Genomic DNA, 23,030 nt, shown 5'->3' with positions numbered 1-23,030 from the left:
GTTAGCAGTTAAACGGCGAGGTACAGAGCAGGCACTGTACGGACTTCCATTAGGCCAGATGAAGTGAGGGGAATGTTCATTCACCTTTTGGAAACACCTCTGGATGATTCATAAAGTACACACGGTAGTAGTGCTACAACTACAACACCAGGGCCAGGGGTTCCCTTTTTATAAATGGTATGGTATGAATCGTACACTTGATATATTTATACAAAGGAGGGAGTGAGATATTTATACAAAGGAGGGCGTGAGAAGAATCCAATGTCACCCTACGCCAGGTTTTGAGTTGGCGGAGAAACACACTTACACTTTTTCCACTGATTGCAATGAACACTACTAGTCAATAAACCAAGAGATGTGTTGATATCTATGGGACTGCATTTCACCGTATGAATGGTTTGCTCTTCCCCTCAGACGAGCGGTTCCCATCAGATGCCACGGTGGAGTTTGTCTTCTCCTCTGGGCCGGAGAAGATCAAAGGTTGGTTCCCTTCTTTTTAGGCACTTTCACTTTTTTATAAGTATATTTAAGTATATTGCATATAATTAAGGGTCTAATATAGTGTTTCTTGGTTGAAACAGAGCACTGGTAAGAAAACAAAGCAAAGAGAACTAAAAGGCAATTAAAGTGACAAGGATAGTGTAGTGGCAGCTCAATGTCTACTGGAGTGCGCCAAACCTCTACCTGCTCCTGAATGATGTTTCTGAATCCCCTTTAAGTCCCTGGAGATCCTTCAAGCATCCGCTAAAACACTCCATAGTAGATACAATATGAGATGAGCTCCCCTCTAACCACTACTCCCCAACATGCCTGGCTGTGTCCACCGCTCCCATTAAAACACTAATCCAACCCCCGGCCCCGCCAATGTCCCAAACAACACCTAACAGGACGTGAAACGCTTGTTTCCTCCAGGCCGAGAGATCCAGAAGAACGACCCGGCCGTCACCGTCGACTACAACACGGGCGACCCCGTGGTGCGCTGGGACTCCTACGAGAACTTCAACGAGCGCTTCCAGGACAGCCTGGAAGGTGAGCCCTGAACCCCTAACCCTCCGGGGACGACTGGGCGTCACCGGTCGTCACAACAAACACTCTCTCTCCGCTCTGCCCGGTCCGGTCCGCTGACGCGCGGTGGATTCCCGGGCCGCTCTGCATCGTGACTCAGAGTCGTTTAGGGCAGCGACCCTTCACACAAATATCTCAAGGTTAATCAGGGAATCACTACCAGACGCCCGAGCGCTCCGATGATGGGCCGTCGTGATTATGAAACGCCCGGGCTGTGGACCAAGATTAAGTCCCAAGATTTTTAAGCCAAAAGAACAAACATAATTGCTTAATCATTTTTTCCGAGTTATATATTCTAGAAACGTTGACCTATTTGTAGCTATTTCATACCCTCTCTTGGGTATGGTTCCATCAGTCTGGTGAGGCGATGGAGCTGAGATCACTTCCTTTACAAACACTCCCACCACACTGCTGTGGTCTACAGGGGTGGAGACCAGTTATACAATGCAGCAGCACTAACATATCTGGTCAACACCAGCATCGGGAATTCCCTGTTCTGTTCTTCGCTGCTCCGTTTTTCCCTGCCTCCGTTCTCCCCTGACCTGTCTCACCCCCGGTCCTGTCCCCCCCCCCTGACCTGTCTCACCCCCTGGTCCTGTCCCCCCCTGACCTGTCTGACCCCCGGTCCTGTCCCCCCCCCCTGACCTGTCTGACCCCCGGTCCTGTCGCCCCCCCTCTCCTCCAGACATCGCCCACACCCGGGGCCCGGTGGACGGCAGCCTCTACGCCCAGATCAAGAAGCGCCGCTGCCCCAACTCCGGCTCCCTCTCCTCCACCAACGGCAGCAGCCCCGGGGGCGGCTTCGTCGACGACAGAGCCCATCACCCGCTCACGTCGGCCAGCTGCGACTCCTCCACCTTCTCGGCCCACTCCAACCAATCGTCCGTCCAGCAGGCCGACAAGCTCCGCCCGTCGCCGCCCACGCGGCAGGAGAGGGAGGAGCTGGACCGCATGCTCGGCGGCATCGAGGGCGGCGGCCACCGCGACGGCGAGCGCGAGACCGCCATCCTGGACGACGGCGACTCGCTGCCCTCCGAGCTGTCGTCGGGGACGATGAGGCTGGGCCGCTCCTGCTCCTGCAGGGTGGGCTACCGGTCCCAGCGCTGCGCCGAGCCCGGCTGCGACCGCACCCTGCTCATGCCCAACGGCTACTGTCTGGACCGCGCGCCGGGCACCAACGGGCACCACGGGGCCACGCCCTCCGCCAGGTGAGGCACGCTCAAGTGTTTGTCGCTCTTGTTTTTTTTTTTTACGATTGATGTTTACTATAAAGGGAATAAGGGAAGTCTGGGCCCCCCCCCCCCCCCCCGCTGGAGCTGTTGCTGCTCCCCCCCCCCTGGCGACCCGAGCCCGGATAAGCAGTTTGAAGATGAGATTTACTATAATCTGCTGGCAGGGGGAAGGGCGTCTTGCTCAAGGGCACCGACAGATTAGGTGGAGGACATTGGGGTTTGAACCCTGAACCTTTCAAGCCCCTGCGTCCGGCCACTTTGGTTTTCAGCTCTGCATGTCGGAATTCACTTTGGAGAATATCGAAGCTCTGCCTAAACACACAGGGCTCAAAATCTTTAAATCAGGGCTCAAAAGTGCTTTTTATTGAACTTTATTGAATTTTTTGACGTTCTTATACGTTCACTTTATCGATAGTCTTTTAAATCAGTGTCTTTGATTGACCTCTGAATGGCCTTTGGGTCGTCGGGGGATCTGTTGAATTAATCCTTTAATTAATCCCAACTCTACGCCCCCCCCCCAGCCCCAAGTCCGGCCTGCCCTCCCACCTGGACCTGTGCCAGCACTACAGCCCCCACGCCCACCAGCCCCTCCCCCCGCCCGACCTGGTGTGGGACCGCCACGCCGGCCAGACCCACTACCTGCACCGGCCCTGCTCCGACTCCAGCCCCACGGCCCGCCACCTCTACCCCTACCCCCCGTCCGACCTGCACCCCCTCGCCCACCCCCACCCGCTCTCCGCCCCCGGGCGCCTGCTGTGCCGCGGCGGTGGCGGCGGCGACGACTACGGCGCCGGCCCCTACCACCACCACCACCACCACCACGCGCACCCGCCGCCGCCGGCCCACGTCTACCATCACCACGGCAACAAGGGCCCCGCCTACCCTGACCCCGTGCTGCTGGACGCGGCCAGCCTGGCGGCCCCCGGCTGCCCGTGCCGGGACTGCGGCGTGCGCCGGGACGAGGAGGATGACGCTGCCGCCGCCGCCGCCGCCGTCTACCACGGCATCCGCCTGGACCCCTGGGACCGGGAGGCGGAGCTTCCGCAGAGGGGAGGGGCTCCCGGGGAGCTGCACCACTGGGAGCACAGGGACGCCGGCGGTGGCGGTGGCGGCGGCGGCGGCGGCGGCGGCGGCGGGGGCCACCAGCACCAGCAGCAGCAGCAGCAGCAGGGGCCGCGGCGGGCCAGGGAGCTGTCCCTGCACTGGGAGCGCGAGCGCGAGGCCCACCTGCAGTGGGAGCGCGAGTACTGGCACCGCCGCGCCACCGTGGCGTCCTTCGCGCCGCACGGCCCGCCGCACGACCTGCCGGCGTTCACCTTCGACCCGCTGCCCTCGGGCCACGCCGCCTACCCCGAGGCGTCGCGCTCGCACGCCCACTCCCGCCTGGACCTCAAGTACAGCAGCGGCAGCAGCGGCTACCAGACGCCGCGCCAGGCCTGCCCCTACTCGCCGTACCAGCCCTCGCCGTCCGAGAGCCGCGGCTACGCCTCGGGCTACCAGTCCGAGTCCACCTCGCCGCTGCCCCAGCCCGGGGGCGGTCACCACGGCAACGGGGCCCCCGAGCACGGCCAGCAGCCGCCCGGCGCCGACGGCCAGGTGACAGGTGAGCAGAGTCACGAGGACGGCCAATGATCAACCAGGTCAATAATAAGCAAGACGTTGGGGGGGATCCCTCGCCGCTCCACTATCTTGCCCCCCACCCCCGCCGTGACCTCTGACCTATCCTCCCCTCCCCTAGATGCCCTCCGCAGCTCGGGCGAGAGCGTGGGCTGGAGGGACCACATCACCCACGGCTCCTTCAAGAGGGTCCACCGGCCTCAGGCGGCCTGCTCCACCCCCTCCGACATGTCGGGACCCCCCACCCCCGTCCACACCAGCAGCCCGATGTGCTCCCCCCAGGAGAGGTATGGCCGGCCGTGTCTCTCTGCCCCCCCCCTGCTGGCTCCACCAGCACTTGTCTTGAGGTTAATGTTGAGTTGCGCGGCATAAGCGTAGATGTTGGTGATTTCAAAGGTCAAGTCAAGTGCGTCGCACTCTCACCTGGTCATCAAAGTCTGCGATCAAGCTTCCCAGACATTCATTTGATGCTCAATACTAACAGTTGTTGTCCATAACTGGAAGCAGTGGCCTAGCGATCAAAGGTTTTAAGTCACTTTTCAGATCCATTGATGTTTATTGAAGTCAGCCTGTCCGATGACTGATTTGCCAAATCTGGTTTTGACACGCGATTGACGGAATGGAACATGGCTGAGAGCCTGACTGCAACACATTATTAAAGTCCAAAGGCCCCGTCTGGCCGTAGAGGGGTGTACTGAACACACAGTGTACTGTCTGGTGTGATTCATGGATCCCATGACCCTGTGTCGTCCTTCTCTGTCTGTAGTGCTGGTTTAGGCGTGAGGGAAGAGGAGATCAGGACCACAGACATCCTCAACGGCGACTACGAGCCCCCGCCGCCCCAGCAGACCCCCCAGGCCCCCGTGGCCCAGGCCCGGACGCGCATCCCGGACCCCTCCTCTCCGTCGCACCGTCCCAAAGACCCGGGCTCGCCGGTCGCCGCGGCAACCGCACAAGACGGGGAGCCCGGCGACCGCTGCGCCGCCTCGGCGGACCCGTCGGCGCCTGTCCCGACCCAGAACCACTGCGCCCCGTTGCCCCGGGAACAGGACCCGTCTGCCGCCGCCGCCACCACCGCCGCCGCCCCCCTCGTGCCCGTACCGGTGAACCACGTCTCCCTGGCCCCCTCCGACCCGGCCCCCCCAGCCCAGGGGGGCGCCTCGCCGGACCCGTCCGCGTCGGAGTCGGCTCCCAACGGGCCCCAGACCCCCGGCCCGCCTCGGGACCCCAAAGCGCAGCACGTGGTCACCCAGGCGACGGTCCACCCCGAGAGCCCGACCCGGCCGGCGAGCTCCCCGCCGCGGGCCCCCAACGGGACCCCTAACGGGACCCCCGACGTCCCGGACCACGCCTCCGTACCCAACGCCGTTTCCACGGCGCCCGCCCCCGGGTCCCCCGCCCGGGGGTCCGGCTCGTCCCCGCAGCCCGCCTCCAGCAGCACCGACACCTCCCCACTGTCCGACTCCCCGGTGCCCGGCTTCGCCACCCTGGGCAGGAGGCTGATGCTGAGCGGGTCGGCGGACCCCCATCACCCCCACCCCCACCCCCAGCAGCAGCCCCCGACGAACCACCACGGGGCCAGCACCAACGGGCAGCAGCACCACTACCACCACCCCGGGGCGGGGCCCCTCGCCCCGGGGCCTGCCGACAGGTCCCCCCCGGCGGCGCACGCCGGCTACCCGGCGAGCCTCTACGCCCAGCCCCACCCGGGGGCCGCCGCCCACTGCTACGCCACCCTCTCCCACCCACAGCCCCCGCTGCCGGAGAAACGCCGGCACCCCAGCCAGCCCGGGTCCCCCGAGGGCGACGGGGGGGCGGCGGGCACCCTGGGGCGTCCCTCCTCCTCCGCCTCGTCCTCCTGCTCCTCCTCCGTCGCCCCGCAGCAGCAGCAGCAGCACCATGTCACCTTCTCCCCCACCGTGGGGGAGCTGGCGCCCTCTGCTGGCCAGACCGAGGCAGTGGAGCCAGAGAGCCCCACCAGGGTGAGCGTCAAGTTCGTCCAGGACAGCTCGCGGTTCTGGTACAAGCCGTCCATCTCCAGAGAACAAGGTGATGCAATGGTTCACTTTATTTGTTGTTGATATGAAATAATAAGATATTCTTTATGATATGAGATGGAACATGGCGGTAGAACGGCGGCCTGGATAGTAGGCATGGCGATGATGATATTTGATCATATTGCATGTGCCATGATTCCTTTCTATTTCCCTTTCAAATGTATGTTTATGCATCGGAGTTCACCTTATGTTGCCTTGTACAAAGGCACCTGCTAAGTGACTGAATAGTCAATAGTCACACGAGTCGAGTGCAGTTGAAATGTCCTCCAACCCTCCCTGAAGTTGATTGTGTTGATTTATTCCTGCCGTAGCGATTGCGGCCCTGAAGGAGCGAGAGCCAGGGGCCTTCCTCATAAGGGACAGTAACTCGTTCCAGGGGGCCTATGGGCTGGCTCTCAAGGTGGCCACGCCCCCTGCCAACATATCCAATCACAGCAGCAAAGGTAGGATGTCACTCACAACTGTTTACTATGAGGCGAACCACACTCGTCTTAAATTGTAAAAACTTTTCACTATACTGTTTCACTATATAACAACAAACAACACTATATTCATTAATCTCGCGATTTACATTTTTGGGTTTTGGTTTCGAAACGTAGAGTTGCCATGTTGCCCATAGTAACCACTACTTCCTGTGTGCCACAGTGTTGGACCCCCAGGAGCAGCTGGTCAGACACTTCCTGATCGAGACGGGGCCCCGCGGGGTCAAGATCAAAGGCTGCCAGAACGAGCCCTACTTCGGTAGGTCCACCCCGTCTCCTGTGGCGCTCTGAGCCTTTCACAGATCGGATCAATCATCACAGGCCCAGGATGCTGTAGTAGTGACCGCAGGGAGCTTAGCCGTCTAGCTCAGAAGGTTCTGGGTTTGTCAGCCTGGTCGTAGGAAAACCTTAAGCAAGACGCCTGTACCCAGCCGGCTCCTTAACGTGTCTCAACACATTGGCGGTCACCTTGGGTCAGAATACTATGCTGAATATTGAAAGGTGACATATTATACCAGGTATGAGTGTGACAAGCCGTTTTGGAAATCTGCCTCATCTGCCATCACAAGTGGGCGTGTCCACCTAGATGTGTGCACCTGGTGGTATAATATGTCACCTTTCAATTTGTACCGGTAAAGTTGGATAATCCCGCGTGATTCACAACAACATCGACCCTGTACAGTTAGTCTTTGTGTAACCTCAACGGGAGTCAAACCCCTCACCCTGGCGGTGTGAATGCCCTGCTCTACCCATAAGGAGTGAGCGCAGCACTCCTGTGGTCCAACCTTCTGAGGTTCTGCTGTCGCCCCCACAGGGAGCCTTTCTGCCTTGGTCTACCAGCACTCCATCACCCCCATCTCTCTGCCCTGCACCCTGCGGATCCCCGACAAAGGTCTGCCCTGCCTCATATTCCCCATCACGTACCGGGTTCAGTGGGGTACTTTACTGATCAATGCAACCGGAAATATCACGTGGAAAAAGGGAACAAAACCACAAATTTGTTTATCAACATTTGCTGCTAGTATTTAAACATATTTGTGCTACAAAAGAATCATTTCTTTACTAAAAGTTACGATTAGAATGGGAAACTGAAATACGTGAATTTTGTATCAGAAGCAGGAAATGTATTGAATTAAGCTGGAATTATAGCTGTCTCTATAATAGAAATAACTATAAAAATGACGATAGTATCTAAGCAGGAGGTTTAAATGTGTGATTGTGTGTTTCCCCCCCCCCCCCCCCCCCCCGGTCAGAGCTGATAGGAGTGGGCCAGGAGGTGCAGCCCCCCAGTAACATGAGCAGCGCCGCCGACCTGCTGAAGCAGGGAGCAGGTGAGCTGCTCCGACCCGGCAGTACCTCTGACCCCAGATCAGACCAATACCGGTTCAAACTGATCCTATTGCTAAGGGATCCTCAGCTCTCAGACCAATACCGGTTGAAACGGATCCTATTGCTAAGGGATCCTCATCTCTCAGGCTGATCCTAGATCAGGCCTATTCTATATTGGAACGTACACGATACTGTTGCAGCAGTTTGTAGGTGATGGAGAATGTATGTCCTTTGTTAATGTGCTAATTAACAATCAATAAAAAGTACTTGTACTACTTCTACAGCTCATCATAATTACATAATGAATACAAATGTATGTTCAATTGAATCCTTCCAGGCAGAGAATTATATAGCGTCGTTTATGATGCGGGTACCAGGAACTACTGCCCTCAACCGATTGGTCATCAAGAGTTTCCGGCCCTCTCTTTCTCCTTCCAGCCTGTAACGTGTTGTACCTGAACTCCGTGGAGACAGAGTCCCTGACGGGGCCCCAGGCCATCGCCAAGGCAACGGACGCCACCATGGGCCGGAGCCCGCGTCCCGCCGCCACCGTGGTCCAGTTCAAGGTCACAGCCCAGGGGATCACCCTGACCGACAGCCAGCGCAGGTATGGACAACAGCCGGCAACACTCCAAAATAACTTTTCACAATTTCCGCGGTACTTTATTAAAAGCACAATAAGATGCAAGATTTAAGCTTTTTTTAGCCACCTCCAGTCAAGTGTTGAACACACACACACACACACACACACACACACACACACACACACACACACACACACACACACACACACACACACACACACACACACACACACACACACACACACACACACACACACACACACGATTTCTTGATGTTTAGACTAGACTATGATAAGTTTGACTGCTAATCAAATAGTTACCTCTATAGATTTCTGAGGTCTCTGTTATCTCGAGTGACATCTAGAGATGATATAGGTTAAGTAGGTTACTCAGCGGCCACAGCAGCCACCCTCCGTCACACGTGACTGGCTCCAGATTGATTGCTAATGCCTGGTTACCCATCCCCCCCCCTGCTCTTTGTGTACTACTTACAGGCTGTTCTTCAGACGACACTATCCGGTCACCAGCGTGACCTTCAGCAGCATCGACCCAAAGGACAGGAGGTGGGCCCCAACAGACACCAAACCCTCTTGTTTAGACCGTATGACCCAGTGACATGTTGCATGGACAGGTGTCCACCTTTCTGTCATGTGTGCATAAGCATGTTTGTTTCTGTGTGTGCACGACACACGCATGCATGGAGACCGGCGACGTTTGTGACTGATCTGTTTTTCGGCTGTTGTGTGTGAGCTTATGCCCTGCAATTAGTGTGAGTCTTAGCTAGAGCTCTCTCTCTGTTTCCCTCTCTCTCTCTCTGCTCTAGGTGGGCTAACTCAGACAACAAATCTGTTCAGTAAGTACAGTGTGTGTGTGTGTGTGTGTGTGTGTGTGTGTGTGTGTGTGTGTGTGTGTGTGAGATAGTGAATGAATGTGCTGTTGATGAGTAAGCTGTGTCTGTGTGTGTGTGCGAATGTGTGAGAGAGAAAAGTATGTAAGTGAATAAGTGAATGAGTTAGTAGTGACTAGTGAGTGATTCCTCAAGAGTTCGCCAGTCAGATTTCCTTCCTGTACTAGAGGCTCTGCTCCAGTCCACTGCTACCACCTCTAGTTAGTCCTAGAGTGGTTAACTAGTTACTCTGAATGTTGTTGCAGAACTGCCTGTGGCTGTTTATTGGATTGTGTTAAGGAATGTTGCATGGGCGTCGATACTGTCTGAGCCTCGGCCAAAACAAACAAACATGATTTACTAATACTTCTGCAGTACTGTGTACACCAACATGGGAGGAAAACTCCAACAGATTGTTTTTTATTCACCCCTTTAATCATGTGGATTATATCTCCATTTCTCTTTTCTTAACTCTTATTGTCAACCTTTCTCTCAAACTCCCTCCCTCCTCCATTTTCTAATTCCCCCTCTCTTCTCAACAATCCCATGTCCTCTCTCTCTCTCTCCCTCTCCCTCTCCCCCTCCCAGGGTGTTTGGCTTCGTGGCCCGTAAGCCTGGCAGCGTGGCGGAGAACGTCTGCCACCTGTTCGCTGAGCTGGACCCCGAGCAGCCCGCCTCCGCCATCATCAACTTCATCAACAAGGTCATGCTGTCGCAGTGCCGGTAGAACGATAGAGAGAGTGACAGAGAGAGAGAGAGAGAGAAACGAAAAGAGAGATGACTTAAAGGGCTGACCCTGGATCAGGATTATAAACACTCGCATGAAGCAGTATAGAGTTGGGTCATCGCTGTTGCTTTCTGTTCAATAGTATCTGTACAGAGCGCTTCATCTGCACTGACCCGCCCCCAATCCAGCTGAACACCTCTTATTTCACTGTTCACAGGTATCTTAAACATGGAATCCGTCCAAAGCCAGTAGTCATACAACGATCTAACCGAAAGGCAACAAAAAAACATTAAACAACAAACATCAATAATCTCAATCCTTTTATAATAAGGCTTTTGGTTAATTCAGTATTTTAACCAAATATGTCTACCTTGTTAAAAGTTGAATAAGCAATTATTTGTGAAATATTCTGCGTCTATCGGAAACCAACAGGAATTTCAACATCGGAAAAATGTATGACTGCTGATGCACCTTGTTGCATTCCATCCTGAATAGTTTCAGAACAAGGTCTGTAAGCAAGACCATGTGTAAGCGCTTTCAAGCAGAAGGATGGTCTCCGTAAACTGCTCTTTAAACTGCCCGTCAAAGTATTATGGTGTGATTTGGGTTGGAGCAATGATAATCTTGCTGATTGCGTCTTTATAGAACTTGTGGATTCTATAACAAGTTTTTTGCACTGTCTGGGGCAAGCATATACCCCATAGGGCTCAGAAATTGACACACATAACTGCCTTTATAAATATGTAAGATGTTTATATCAGTGTTGTAACTAAATGCATTATTTTTTTTCTGTCTTTGCAAGTAAGTGACCAAAGAACATGTCTGTCTGTACATTATTTAGTGAATATGAAGACCTACGTAAGGCTGGCAGAATTGTGTACAGCTCAAGTGATCACGTTTATTTTATCCATGAATGACAATCAATATTTTTGTATTCAAAGAAACAGTTATTAGTGGGGTAAGAGACATAACCGTCTTAATGAAAGATAACCTGAATGTAATGAACTTAACGTCAACAGTGAGGGATTGTGAGGTATAGACTGGTAGGAGTAAGGTATTGAAAGTACGGTTAGAAGACTAGCCGCTATAGCTAACCAAAAGAAAACAAGGCGTTGCTACGTATCCCTGCAGGTTTTAAAAGTAATGTGTTCAAAATGGAAAACAATGGAAAGCCGCCAAGAGAAGAGAGTATTTCTTTTTTTTACCAAGCCATTGGTCTATTATTCGATCATGCACACATTGACTGTTGACCAATTATTTTGACCGAGTGGTAAATTCAAGTGCCTAATTCTTGCAACATAAGATATTTACTACAGTATATAAAACTGTTAATGTCAAAAGTATTTTTTTTTTACTCCCGTAACAGTGTGAGGTTATCGAGTATTAATTATATCCGAAGTTGACAGGTTGGACAAAGTCAAGATAGACACATACAACTCTCCCACTGATGTAAAATAGTGGCCTAAAGACCGTTAAACATAACCAACGATAGAGCACTCTATTATTAATAATAGGCTTTATATATATTTTTGTATTTTTGCCTCATGTATTTGTACTTTGCATTCAGTGTGCTGCCATGTTTCATAATACACCAAAAACACTACTTGTATGACAACTATAAAAGTATATATATAGTGGTCTTTTTCTTGTTGATCTGTTTTTATGTAGTAATATATTTTCCCATATGCATCTATAGGACAGTACAAGAGACAGGAAAATAAAACAGCTTGTTTAAAAAGGAAAATATGAAACATTATTGTATATGCACACAAATGAAGAATATAATAAAACATTCTGGTACCAAATGTATACTTTGTTAGGCCTTTGTTCAAACGCTCCAAAATAAAATGACTCACTTAAAAAGGTAGAGGATAATAAACTCATTTTTTGTTTATCAAGTTGAAAGAATGTGGGTGTGTCCCTGCTAACTTTAAGGCCAGGAAATATTTGATATCTGAACTGTGGTTAAAAATGTAACAGTGGTGAGCTGTGCTTGTCTTACCTTACGTTGTGTGAGCTTCATAAAATGTAAATTACTTCCAAAGCCTATCTTGATCAGCATCCTATGCGTTTCCATTGCCTTTGTCCCAATATGTCCTCCCAGTCATCCTGAAGGTGCAGGCTTCCATGTTGAATGCATGCCAACACCCCATGTTTACGGGCTGACCGAATGTGTTCTACCCCCTCTGAAGAGCAGCTCCAGAGAGCGCTGAGACATGCTACTGAGCGCCGTGATGTCCGCTCTCTCAATTCAGCTGAATTAAATGAACTACGATCAAGGCTTTGCTATAAAAACAAGTTTCAGGGGGGGTTTACTCTCACCAGATCATTTGTGAGACAACTGAGGCTGGGATCACTTGATCCACTGATTGTCCGACAGCAACGAGGTCAACTGCACACAGCTGGGGTCTCTGGAGGTATGAGCTACAGTCTGAGTTGGAGATATGAGGCTGTTTGGACACTGATAGAGGCCTCGGGGGATTCTTCAACACACCATCCCAATGAAATAAGGTGAATGAACACTCTCAGATTCTGGGAAATGTATACAGCGGATCCGGCAAATGCATGGATAAATGAATGACTGAATGAATAGATAAATAATTAGTTAAATAATTCAATAAATAGATATAGGCCAAAATAAATGACTATCTTAATGACAAAAAATATTTTGATATAAATGAATACCTGTGTATATAGATAAATAAATAAATACACATAACTAAATAGAATTGAGAACGACTAACAAGTAACATTAATCAACTAAGGGGTGATTACGTGTCAATGCATTTTAAATAAGGCAAATGCTGTGGAGAGAAATGCATAGGGCGTGTGTGAACCTTCAGACGAACAGAGGAAGGGAGGGGAATTGGAGGTGGACAGATCACAGTGCAACTCGAGAAAGTACATGTTTCAGCAGATAAGGGAAGGTTCGGCCAGAGGCCAAAGACAAGACATGAGTCACAAGGGCATTTGATTTGATGTGATTGCTATTCAGTAACGGAAAAGGGAAGCGATGTTGAGGAACTTAGAAAGTTGTAGAGTACCCAAAAAGATTCCACAATCTGAGGTGAGTGAAAAATAAAATTCATAGTAATGGTTGGCACGGACAATTATTGTACCTTTTCTGTGCGTTTCAGAGAACAGCACTAGAAATGTTATGAGGTTCCTAGTTCCCCCTTAGTACTAACTGCCTTAAGCCTTAGTACACATCCCTTAAGGGATGTTAAAGAGGGGGTACTAAGGCTAAGACTGAAGTGGAAAACACTAAGTTAGATTAGAATGAAACCATTGTTTGACTTAGTGTTAGTGTTAATGTTTGTTAGTATTTGACTCCATATTACAGGCAGGCATTGCTGTTCCATATTCTGACTCTCCATGCAGATCAGCAATTCTACCAGTAGTGAAACCTGACGGATTTGAGGATCTAAGACTAATAATAATAATAATAATAATAAAAATACAGATTAAATGTGCTAGTATTGTTCTTGACCCTGTCAGTATTTAGTCTACTTTTCCTTATTTTATTTCCTATGCAGCAATGATTATACAAATTGTTTGATTTGTACCACACACCACATATGTACCGCTATCACACAGTATTATTTCAGGTACTCCTGTAAACATACAGATGCATCTTCACAAAATCACTGCATAAAAAACAAAAACAAGATAACAAAATCAAAAAAAATCTACAAAATCAGCTGACAGGACACATTTTGTAAATTATGTAATACAAAAAAAACACTTTTCCTAAGCACTTAGTCTTAGCTCTGTAGAATGACTGTAGCATCACCACTGAAGAAAAGACCACACACTGATAACAGGGTCAAGGAGGTGCTTCTCCTCTGGTGAATCATGTTCTAGTAACCTGACTCAATAGTCACAAGCTGATCTGTCGACAGATTCCACCCAGTGCTTAAGTACAGCATCCTGTCTCAATCCATAGAACTCATTCACAATGTGGCCAACATGGGCTGGGATCCACGTTTAGACATTGCCCAGACACATCTTACTTTAGATAGTGTGTCTGATGAAGAGAAACTTATTTTTAGGACACGTCGGCCAGCGAAATATTTGATTTAATATTAGAGCATGATCATGGGAAAGTACAGGCAGCAAAGTTACCAAGGATACATTCAGTGAGACAATGGGTGAACAAGATTCTTAAAGGGAAACGTTTGCATTGTGGGTAGGGAATATACAGTTAACAAAGGTAAGTGGGAGTGACCATTCTGGAGCATTTAGGATTGGTGGGAGAGGCCAAGTTAATATGTAATACACTATGGGGGAAGTGGACATGTCTGCAAGCCTGTTAAACAGGGTTGCAATACACTAAATCTACACAACAAAGAAGTCAGTCGGCCTCAGTATCACTCAGTGGCTCCAGTGGGAATACAAATCTAAACTACCTTGACCTCTCTTGGAGGTCGGCGACGGAGGTCATATGTGAAACGGAGGTCATATGTGAAAGCAGCTTGAGAGAGCTTCTGTTAGAGGAAGGGTGGTATCTTAAAGTCCAAGGAGAATGTAAGTTCATTTTAGATTGACTAGTAATTATATAAACAAGGTTAATGTAAGGTTTATAATTGTGTATTATAGTTATGATTCATATTTCCATGACAGTGTCTAAGACGTTGTTAGGAGAATGTTATTAATGATATAAATCGATTCCTTAACTTAACTTTCATGTTGAATGCGTGCTGACATCCGATGTTTGTAGGCTGGCCAATTTCTCAGGCAAGCTTGCTGTGTAGTTCGGTCTCTCATTCAGCTGAATTAAACCAACTCCAATAACGGCTTTGACATAACAAGTTCCAAGTGTTTACTCTCAGAAGATAATTTCCACAACAGAAGCGTCAATTCAATTAGTTCAGAATTCCCTTTAATGTTTTCTTTTGCAACAAATCATGAAAACCCACAATGATATTAAATTACATTCTCTATTAAAAGCATCATTCATTGAAATTGAAAACAAAAAAAAACAAAAGTATGCAAATTGCCATCAGTTAAAACAAAATAAAAGTCCCTAGACCAACCGCAATCGGTTGCTTTTGTTTTCCATTTTTTGATGAAATATATGAAACATTTGAAGTTGAGAGCCCAACAGGTGCATCGTCTCATCCATGGGTGATCTTTCAAAATCTTGAAACTCTTATTTCATCCTTTTATTCCAATCCCTATCCCTTTATTGGCATGGGTCATATGCATTTAGTAAAAAAAATTGTGGCCTAGTAAAAATGTGTTTTCATTTCAGTCAAAATATCAAAAAACTTGGAAAGCCCTTATTTTGAAATACTGTTTTGAAGGAAGTATTGCACGGCTAGCATGGTAAGGTCATGGTGCAGAGGAGTTAAGAGGAGAAGGAGTTAGTGTGTACAGGTGAGAGGGAAGAGATTAGCTTATCAACGTTGCTCTGTGACATTAGAATACGGTGAGGAGTAGTATAAGCGTAAGTTAATAGTTAGGTCCTTCGGTTGTCTAAATCCATAAATGGCATCAGCAAGAGGTAGACTATGCTCATCTCTATCCTCAGTGACCCTTGACACCTCAAACAAATACAATTAACCTAAAACGGTCATGTGTCAACTTCCCCAATTATCTATCTATCCCCAATTTAAAGTCCAGAACTTGGACTACTTGTTTGTCTATTGTCTCGTAAAAGCCACATTCCAAAACAGCTGCTCTCAATCGTTTCAATAAACGCTGAACAACAGCTCTCTCTGTGGAAGGAGGTTGTTTCCTACTTGTCTTTACTACGAGCAGTCGGAGACTCAAGAGGGATGCCATTGTGTCCAATGAGAATCCCATGGCTGCCCAAAGGTTGGGAATGTCAAGGATGGGCCTGAAGGAAACGCTCTATTCCACCGAGGCGTTTAAGCGATGTGGACAAAAACGTCCTTCTCTGTGTTCACCTGAGAGGAAGATGGTTTGTGGTTCTTTTTGTTAATTAAAGTACAACTAAGGGTTCCAAAGCACAAGAAATCCTACCAAAATATTCCCCTTCAGAATAAAAAAATAAAGACTTTGCCGGCCACCATAAGCTCACCCCCTGGCGGTTGACTCCTACACTAGTGTGACAGGCACCTCCCCAGAAAACCATAGCCGTGCCTCAAATGAGCCACATTAAAGCAATGCTCTTAACCTGGCTTAGCTAAGCTGACAGCTAAAAGCTAATCACCGATAGTGCAAGTTAAACTCAATATCAAAACTCAATAGGCTTTTTTAGTTTATCGTTTTTTCATCATACACAGTGCGTCGCGGACTCTCAAGAAAAACCAAACGAAGAATAAATAAATACTAGAACAGCCGTGAGCCAAGCGGTGTTACCAGTCTTGCTCCAGTCCAGTGGATCTACACCTCCTCCCCTCCTCCTCCTCCTCCTCTCCATGCCCCGTTACGAGACCAGGGGTCCTGGTTCCTCCCAGGAGGCCGGGCTGGGCGGCAGGCCGGTGGGCGACAGGGCGGCCTGCGGTGGAGGGCTGCTGCTGCCCGGGGGGCTGGAGAGGTGGTGCCAGTGCCGGCGCGAGAGCTGGGCGTAGGTGGAGTTGCTGCCGCAGTCGATGTAGCGGTAGGCCTCCAGGCTGTTCTGGGACGAGCGCACCAGGTTGGAGGTCTTCACCGACGTCCTGCGCGGGCGACACACACACACACACACACACCCGGAGAGTGTTAGGGGATCACGGCGCCATGCGGAGAGACGTGGCCACTTGCCACGTAATGTATGTTGCATCATAGTAGACGGCACTGAGAGATACAGGTCAATAATGAGACGGTAGGGGCAGCCATCTTGTTCTGTTGTTCGAGACTGGGCTGTGGACATTGGGGAGCAAAACCCAGAACCCTTTGACCGAGATTCAAACACGTAAGCCACTTCACTTTCCTCCCTACATATGACATATCTTATTGGGTAGTTTTACAAATAGTCGGGCGCACTACTAAATTAAAGTCCTCGGTTGGATTCCTGACAAGCCTACATGCAAGAAAAGAAAATACGTATTTGTTGTCTCTGTGTGAGTCTGTGTAGAGGAGTGTGTCGGCTAAACACCCTGCTGGTTCCAAGGAAGACGAGTAGAGAGTAGAACAGGGATAGCCACACCATTGAAACGAGACCGTGTAATACTCACTGCATAAAAACCACAATGTTGTGGACCTTGATACTTGGCATGGTGCAGAAGAAACTGAAAACACAGATTAGAAAAAGAATGTCATCGGTTGTCGAGCCAACCAATTACAAAACAAACAAAACCAAAAGGGTTCCACTGCTTTCATTACTTTCCATCCACATACTCCCTTCCTGTTATGGGTAACCATAACACTAACCATTGGTATGTCGTATATTCACCAGCATTGCCCAGAGACTGAAGTACCACTTACTAAACATAGGGGGCGCTGTCACCGATCACCACGCTGACGGTGTAGTTAACCTGGTGGAAGAAGAGGGAGGAACACATCTTTATGCTGGAAGACACTGTGGAAGAAATCCATCCCCACAATGATCAAAGACTTCATCCTCATCCTCATCCTCCCCCTTTACCCCTCACCTCCCCTCCCCTCCCCTACCCTACCTGTTTCATGCTGAGTGGCTGGATGGTGATGACGTTGTCCAGCTGTTGGGTTCCCACCACCGTCTTCATGTAGAGCACCTGGCAGCTGAGGCTCTTCACCAGCACAGAGAAGAAGTTGGAGTTGGTGAAGTTCAGTGAGCTCTGAAGGGGGGTGGGGGGGGGGGGTGGGGGGGCGACAACACACAGAAAACTTAGTATTCACAGACTCAGATTCAAAGGGCTGATTTGGCATGTGATGCGTACCTTTACACTGACTTTGCGTACATTCAGCATGGAAAATTAAGTATTTTGTATGCTCATTTAAATGCTCAATGAACATAGCGATCTATATCATTTTATTTGTGAGGAAATATTTCACAGATGTGCAATATCTGATGCATTAGTTCACATTTGGGTTTACGAATGCACAAATGTTGTGCACGTTCTCAGATTATGAAACACGGGTGTGTTTGTGGAATGTGTTTTGCACCAACTGTGCTGCAATGATTGTAGCAAAAGTGTCAAGTGCATGACTCTTTGAAGTTGTGATGCACAGGATATGATTTTTGCACCTGTAACAAAGGACTTGAACTCGTAGCCCCTATTTTGTGTTTAAAATGGTAGAAAAAATATTTACGACTTCAAATTTACTGTCACACATTTGTGACTTTAGTGTACGCATGCTCAAGACTTTTGCTACAATAATACCTTCATACATACATTTGGACTATGGGTGTCACAACACAGCCAAACCCCCTGACGAGCCTACCCTGAAGCACTGCATTGTGGGATTTGTAGTCCCTTTTTAGCCTACAACAGCCAGAACCCAGAACCAGCAGGTACAACAGAACCGGTACCGTCATGTTCATCAGCACTCTGGTCCCGGATTGATCGAAGTGCACCGTCACTGAGCGGATCCCGTCGTCCACGACGACCACGGAACGTGGGAACAGGAAGAAGGCCACCAGGGCGGAGGCCAGCAGACACACCACGGCGGACAGAACCACGTACAGCTTCCTGTGTAGGAGGTCATTACGGAATCAGCAAAAAGGAATGGCACTATGTTGTTCACACAGTCACTCTGTGAGCTGCTATAGAAGCCAATGAATGGGCTATACTGTGATACGTCAAGGTTCGTTCACTCTCACACATGCACAGTCGTGTCAATCCCTTGTCTTGCTTTAACCGGCATCATCATGCATATATATCTTCAGGCAAAATAATACACCAGAGCACAACAAAAGGTTCTGATAAAGTAGGAGGCACGCAGAGACAAGTTAGCTGATAGATTATACATTTACTTACGTCCTCTGGGGCTGCAGTCTTTGGTCACTATATGGAATCAGTGCCACCAACTCGTTCACTTGCTCTGTAATGTTACATGGATTCAGAATAAAGGTTGTTTAGGAGATAAAAGTTACAGTGGGACTCCTGTTAAGTAACTTCCGTCAATTAAATTGAATATGGAACAATTACTTTGGCTGCCTCAGTGCCCCCCTATTACCTTATCATACTAAATAAATACAGAAAGGTATACCTGATCTACTGCTCGAATCCAATTTGAATCGTTAAAGTATGCAAAAAAAATTTGGAACTAAATAAAGCCAACAAACATTTGTCCACAGGTTAAACTTCCAGCACAAAGACTGCTCACGGGTAGGCTAGTGTTGTCAGGAATCAAAAGCCTCTATACCCAACCTCGGAGCACTGCACTGCACCCACTTAAAAAAAAAATACCAATGGGCCGAACAGTATACCTTATAATGTGAAATATGGGGGCAGGAATAAAGTTCTAATATGACACTGGCCGTCCCACTCACCGGAGGGTATCCGACCCGAGCCCTGGCACGTCGGGCAGGTAATGCTGTCTCTGCCGGTGAACTCCACGTAGGGGAACCGGGCGATGTCATCTTGTCGGTCCAGGCCGTTCAGCGAGTCGTCGTCTGCGTCCTCGTCGTTGTTCTCGCCGTTCTTGGCCGCCGCCGGGTCCTCCCCCGGCGGGACCAGGGCGAGCGTGCTGCCGCTGCGGGACCACCGAGCGCCCATGACGGACGATCAAGCCAGCTTATTCCCCTTGGACGGCGACAACTAGCGGTTCATGCAATATCTAGGAACAGGAGGTATTTAACCTTTTAGCCAGACAGGTCCACAAGCCGCTATTGAACAAATCGACGCCGTGATAAGAAGCAGAAGCGGGTCAATGATACGGCCACAAGACCCGGGGTGCTGCTGACAGAGATATGAACACAACAATGTCGGGCAGAAAGTGCCAACACAGACGCACTTGTGTTGTTAACCCTGAGCTAGCTTAGAGGAAATCTACGTTTATTTCGTTTTGGACATGATTCTTAAAAAAAAAAGTGTCTTATTTTTTACCTGTTGGATCCACAAAGTAATCGTCCCATGCCTTTGTTGATTTACTCCGTTTTACAGCAGTTCAGTGGTCTAAAGCTTTAGGGAACATAATGGCTTGCGGTGGATGTACAGTGTGTACTTCCTTCTTCCTTGGTGGTGTAAACCGCAGCTCCGCTTGGACTAAAAGTTTACTCTGCTGCCACCTGTTGACTGCTGGTTTTGGTGGGAGACTCACATTGGACGCACAGATAACAGTATAGCCTTTAATTGAATTAACAAAACATTATAACTTTTATTTCAACTCAAAATAGTAGAAAGATTCTAATTATTCTTTATCCATGGTGATATGGTCTTGTTTGTAGCATTTTCTTTGGGGAAATTCCACAACTCCTGTAAAATAAAAATAGATAGAATCAGAAATCAGAAAGTGTTGGCATTAGCACACAAGGAAAAGTATGTGCTGGTGCTATGAATACGTAACACAAAAATACAAAAATAAAAGAGAAGGCATAGGCTAGAAATACAGCACTACTGTATGAATGTTTATTAATGACTTATACCTACTTTTACTTTTCTTCCAACTTCTGTCTCAGTTCAGAATTCTCACGCTGCAGTACTTTGTTCTAAATGAGAATAAGCAGAATAAATTAAGTGGCAGTTAGGTCTACACAAAGAATGAAACTCACTGCCTACTGTTCCATTTATATGGTCATTTTAGCAGACCTCATTTGTAAGGATAAAGGTTCATGTAATCAATTATTGATTTTGACTATATAAATATTAAATTGTTTTATTCAACAATGGAAAAATCTGATCTGAAACAACATCTAATACTAAAGAGATTTTCACTTGATAGTTTTTGAATGATCATTTAGACGTTACATCTCCATTGAAAGGTCTTCCAGCCAACCTTGTGTCTGAGGGCCTCCACGATCAAGTCTCTCTGGCCCCTGACATTCTCCTCTTTCTTCCCCACTCGAAACGCATCGCCGATCAACGACACCAGCAGGTGGGACTGAGGAAAGAAAGACAGCCAAACACAGTCACCCTGCATATCTTCCTTGGCTTGGGCCAGGTCATTTGATTTAGACAACACACACAGTTGATTTTAAGTGTGGTTTATCATATTATGTTATATGCTAAAACAATTTTCTTTTAAAAGTTCAGTACAGGACTGATTAGGTCCAGTGATGTCCACTTATTATGTATTATTCTCGTTCACCATTATTTTACAGTTTTACTTAAGAACTTATAAACACATACATTAACACCATGAATAAAATTGGACTCCTAAACAGTGCTAAACAATCATCAACATCCAAAAGAGACTTCTGTTGCATCGACAGGTAAGATATTTCGCCATGGCTACTCACAAACTTCTGGCTCTGGAACAGGTAGCAGTGGTACAAGTCTGAGGCCGGGTGTTTGACCACGAAGCCAAAGACTTTGGGCGTGGCGGGCAGGACGCCACAGAAGGATACGGTGGAGATAGGGCAGGTGTACAGCATATACTGGACATGGACAGAGAGGGGAACAGGTTTACAGCAAATACTGGATATGAGCGAGAACAGAATAACAGGTGTATAACATATTAAATATGAGCAGTGTGTGTGTGTCACTGACCTTGGTTTTCTTCTCCAGGATGTCTATTCCGCTGGAAGATAGAAACAGATGCACCTTGTTCTTCTTCTGCACTCTCTCCAGCGAGTCTTTATCAGAGGTCTGTGGGTCGGGGGTGACATCACACAAAAAAAGCTTTCAATTATATTAGTGATTGGGCCGATATTTGCGTTTTTTACATGTATTGGCATTGGCCGATTAATCTTTTATTTTTTCCCGGCATGATTTACAGACAGACAATACATAGACAGTTCAATAAATGTTCATTTTTTAAATTGAGACTTGTAACATTTGTTATCATTCTGTCATTTTTATGATGTAAATTGAGGGAGCAAAAGCAGTATCGGCTCCAAATATCGGCTCAAGAAAATCAGCAGCCCGTATCGGTCATCGGCTAAGGCTGATGGAAAAAAATCGGTATCAGCATCGGCCCTAAAAGATCCATATCAGTCGATCCCTAGTTTATATTGCTGTATGCAATATAGCAGGTCGCTATGGATGCAACACAGCACACTTACTCCTAGAATAACAATCTGTGTATTAAAGACAGAAGGGCCCACTTTTTTGCCACTTTTGGAAGTTGAATGCTTGACGTTTCCATAAGCAATAGTTTTACTTTACTATCAAATGAAGATGGTTCAATAAAATGATGGAAAAACTAGGACCTCATGTCATGTGATATCAAGTGTAAAGAGCTGTAATATGAATAGTTTTGAATGTACAGCATAAACTCTGTCTGCATAATGAATAGAGCACATTGTGATGTACAAATGGGAGGTTCTGACCTTTACACTCTGCACGGCCTCCGCCAGGACCTGTATGCCATCCGGCCGCAGCACCTCCACCCTCCCTAGTAGCTACAAACACATAGATGTACATAAACACACACACACACACACACACACACACACACACACACACACACACACACACACACACTCTGTAAAAAAGATTGTCACGAAGATCAGAATGACTTTTGGCCTAAAGTAAATAACAGACGGAACAAACATTATGTTAACATTGTGTGTGTGCGACTCGATAATGCTAGACAAACAGAACAAATATTTGAAGGTGTAAAGACATTGCTGAATTGTAAAACCAACAGGTCGTTTTATACCTTCACTGCAAAGGAGATCTCATTGTCCTCCTCGTTGTCACTCATGGTCAGGTTTGGTGGTTTGAAGAGGAACAATGAGGTCTGACAGAGACAACTGTCCCAATAACCATCAAGAGGAGAAATAACCATCAAATGAACAAGACCCAAGTAAAAAAAACACCAACCCCAGCAGGAGAGGTGACATATCTATATATAATATATCTAATTCACTGAGATATATTTACTTACACCTATAGAATGAGGAACAGCCTGGATAGGCGGTAAACAAATCAACCTTACCTTTTTGAGGCTTTAATTTTTTCGATATGCTCCTTGTGCCACTTTCTTCTCTGTCGGAAGGACGGGCTTAAAGTCTACAGGAGGTAATCAGTAACCGCTCCGGTTTCTTCCTTATTGCTCGTCTCTATCTCATAAA

General features: G+C 48.2%; 3 protein-coding genes across 8 annotated transcripts in view; 1 reads left to right on the top strand and 2 right to left on the bottom strand.

The window, feature by feature from the left end:
- The window catches only part of LOC311359120 (tensin-2-like), a 50,873-nt gene extending 39,066 nt beyond the window's left edge, over positions 1–11,807 (top strand). For 4 of the 6 annotated variants that reach the window (XM_084479080.1, XM_084479078.1, XM_084479077.1 and 1 more), the window contains 14 exons: positions 415–480; positions 913–1,029; positions 1,751–2,273; positions 2,819–3,900; positions 4,036–4,201; positions 4,681–5,963; positions 6,283–6,414; positions 6,617–6,712; positions 7,268–7,345; positions 7,707–7,784; positions 8,221–8,389; positions 8,861–8,929; positions 9,190–9,219; positions 9,841–11,807. In XM_084479080.1, the coding sequence (XP_084335206.1) occupies positions 415–480; positions 913–1,029; positions 1,751–2,273; positions 2,819–3,900; positions 4,036–4,201; positions 4,681–5,963; positions 6,283–6,414; positions 6,617–6,712; positions 7,268–7,345; positions 7,707–7,784; positions 8,221–8,389; positions 8,861–8,929; positions 9,190–9,219; positions 9,841–9,979 (4,028 nt within the window). In that variant the 3' untranslated portion in view covers positions 9,980–11,807. Of the gene's footprint in view, positions 1–414; positions 481–912; positions 1,030–1,750; positions 2,274–2,818; positions 3,901–4,035; positions 4,202–4,680; positions 5,964–6,282; positions 6,415–6,616; positions 6,713–7,267; positions 7,346–7,706; positions 7,785–8,119; positions 8,390–8,860; positions 8,930–9,189; positions 9,220–9,840 lie in introns of those variants that run through there. The other 2 variants (XM_084479079.1, XM_084479082.1) reach the window with 2 other exon arrangements.
- A 3,032-nt stretch (positions 11,808–14,839) lies between these two features.
- tmem106c (transmembrane protein 106C) lies at positions 14,840–20,028 on the bottom strand. The gene is made up of 8 exons (XM_084479093.1): positions 19,900–20,028; positions 19,344–19,630; positions 18,829–18,892; positions 18,381–18,540; positions 17,545–17,685; positions 17,354–17,403; positions 17,104–17,157; positions 14,840–16,605 (listed from the first exon to the last, which is right to left on the bottom strand). The coding sequence occupies exons 2-8, from the start codon at positions 19,567–19,569 to the stop codon at positions 16,374–16,376; spliced, it is 927 nt and encodes a 308-aa protein (XP_084335219.1). The 5' UTR covers positions 19,570–19,630; positions 19,900–20,028; the 3' UTR covers positions 14,840–16,373.
- Positions 20,029–20,444: 416 nt separating this feature from the next.
- Positions 20,445–22,660, bottom strand: LOC311359135 (PTB domain-containing engulfment adapter protein 1; the record flags this gene model as incomplete). The annotated part of the gene is made up of 6 exons (XM_084479097.1): positions 20,445–20,501; positions 20,789–20,893; positions 21,252–21,389; positions 21,502–21,600; positions 22,284–22,355; positions 22,616–22,660. 6 exons carry the CDS (start codon positions 22,658–22,660, stop codon positions 20,445–20,447), a joined length of 516 nt encoding a protein of 171 aa, XP_084335223.1.
- Positions 22,661–23,030: the final 370 nt, after the last annotated feature.

Source organism: Micromesistius poutassou (genome assembly GCF_964030765.1).
Source record: "Micromesistius poutassou genome assembly, chromosome: 15".
Taxonomy (NCBI): domain Eukaryota; kingdom Metazoa; phylum Chordata; class Actinopteri; order Gadiformes; family Gadidae; genus Micromesistius; species Micromesistius poutassou.
Note: the sequence above shows the minus strand (reverse complement) of the source record. Positions and strands in the feature narration are given on the sequence as shown.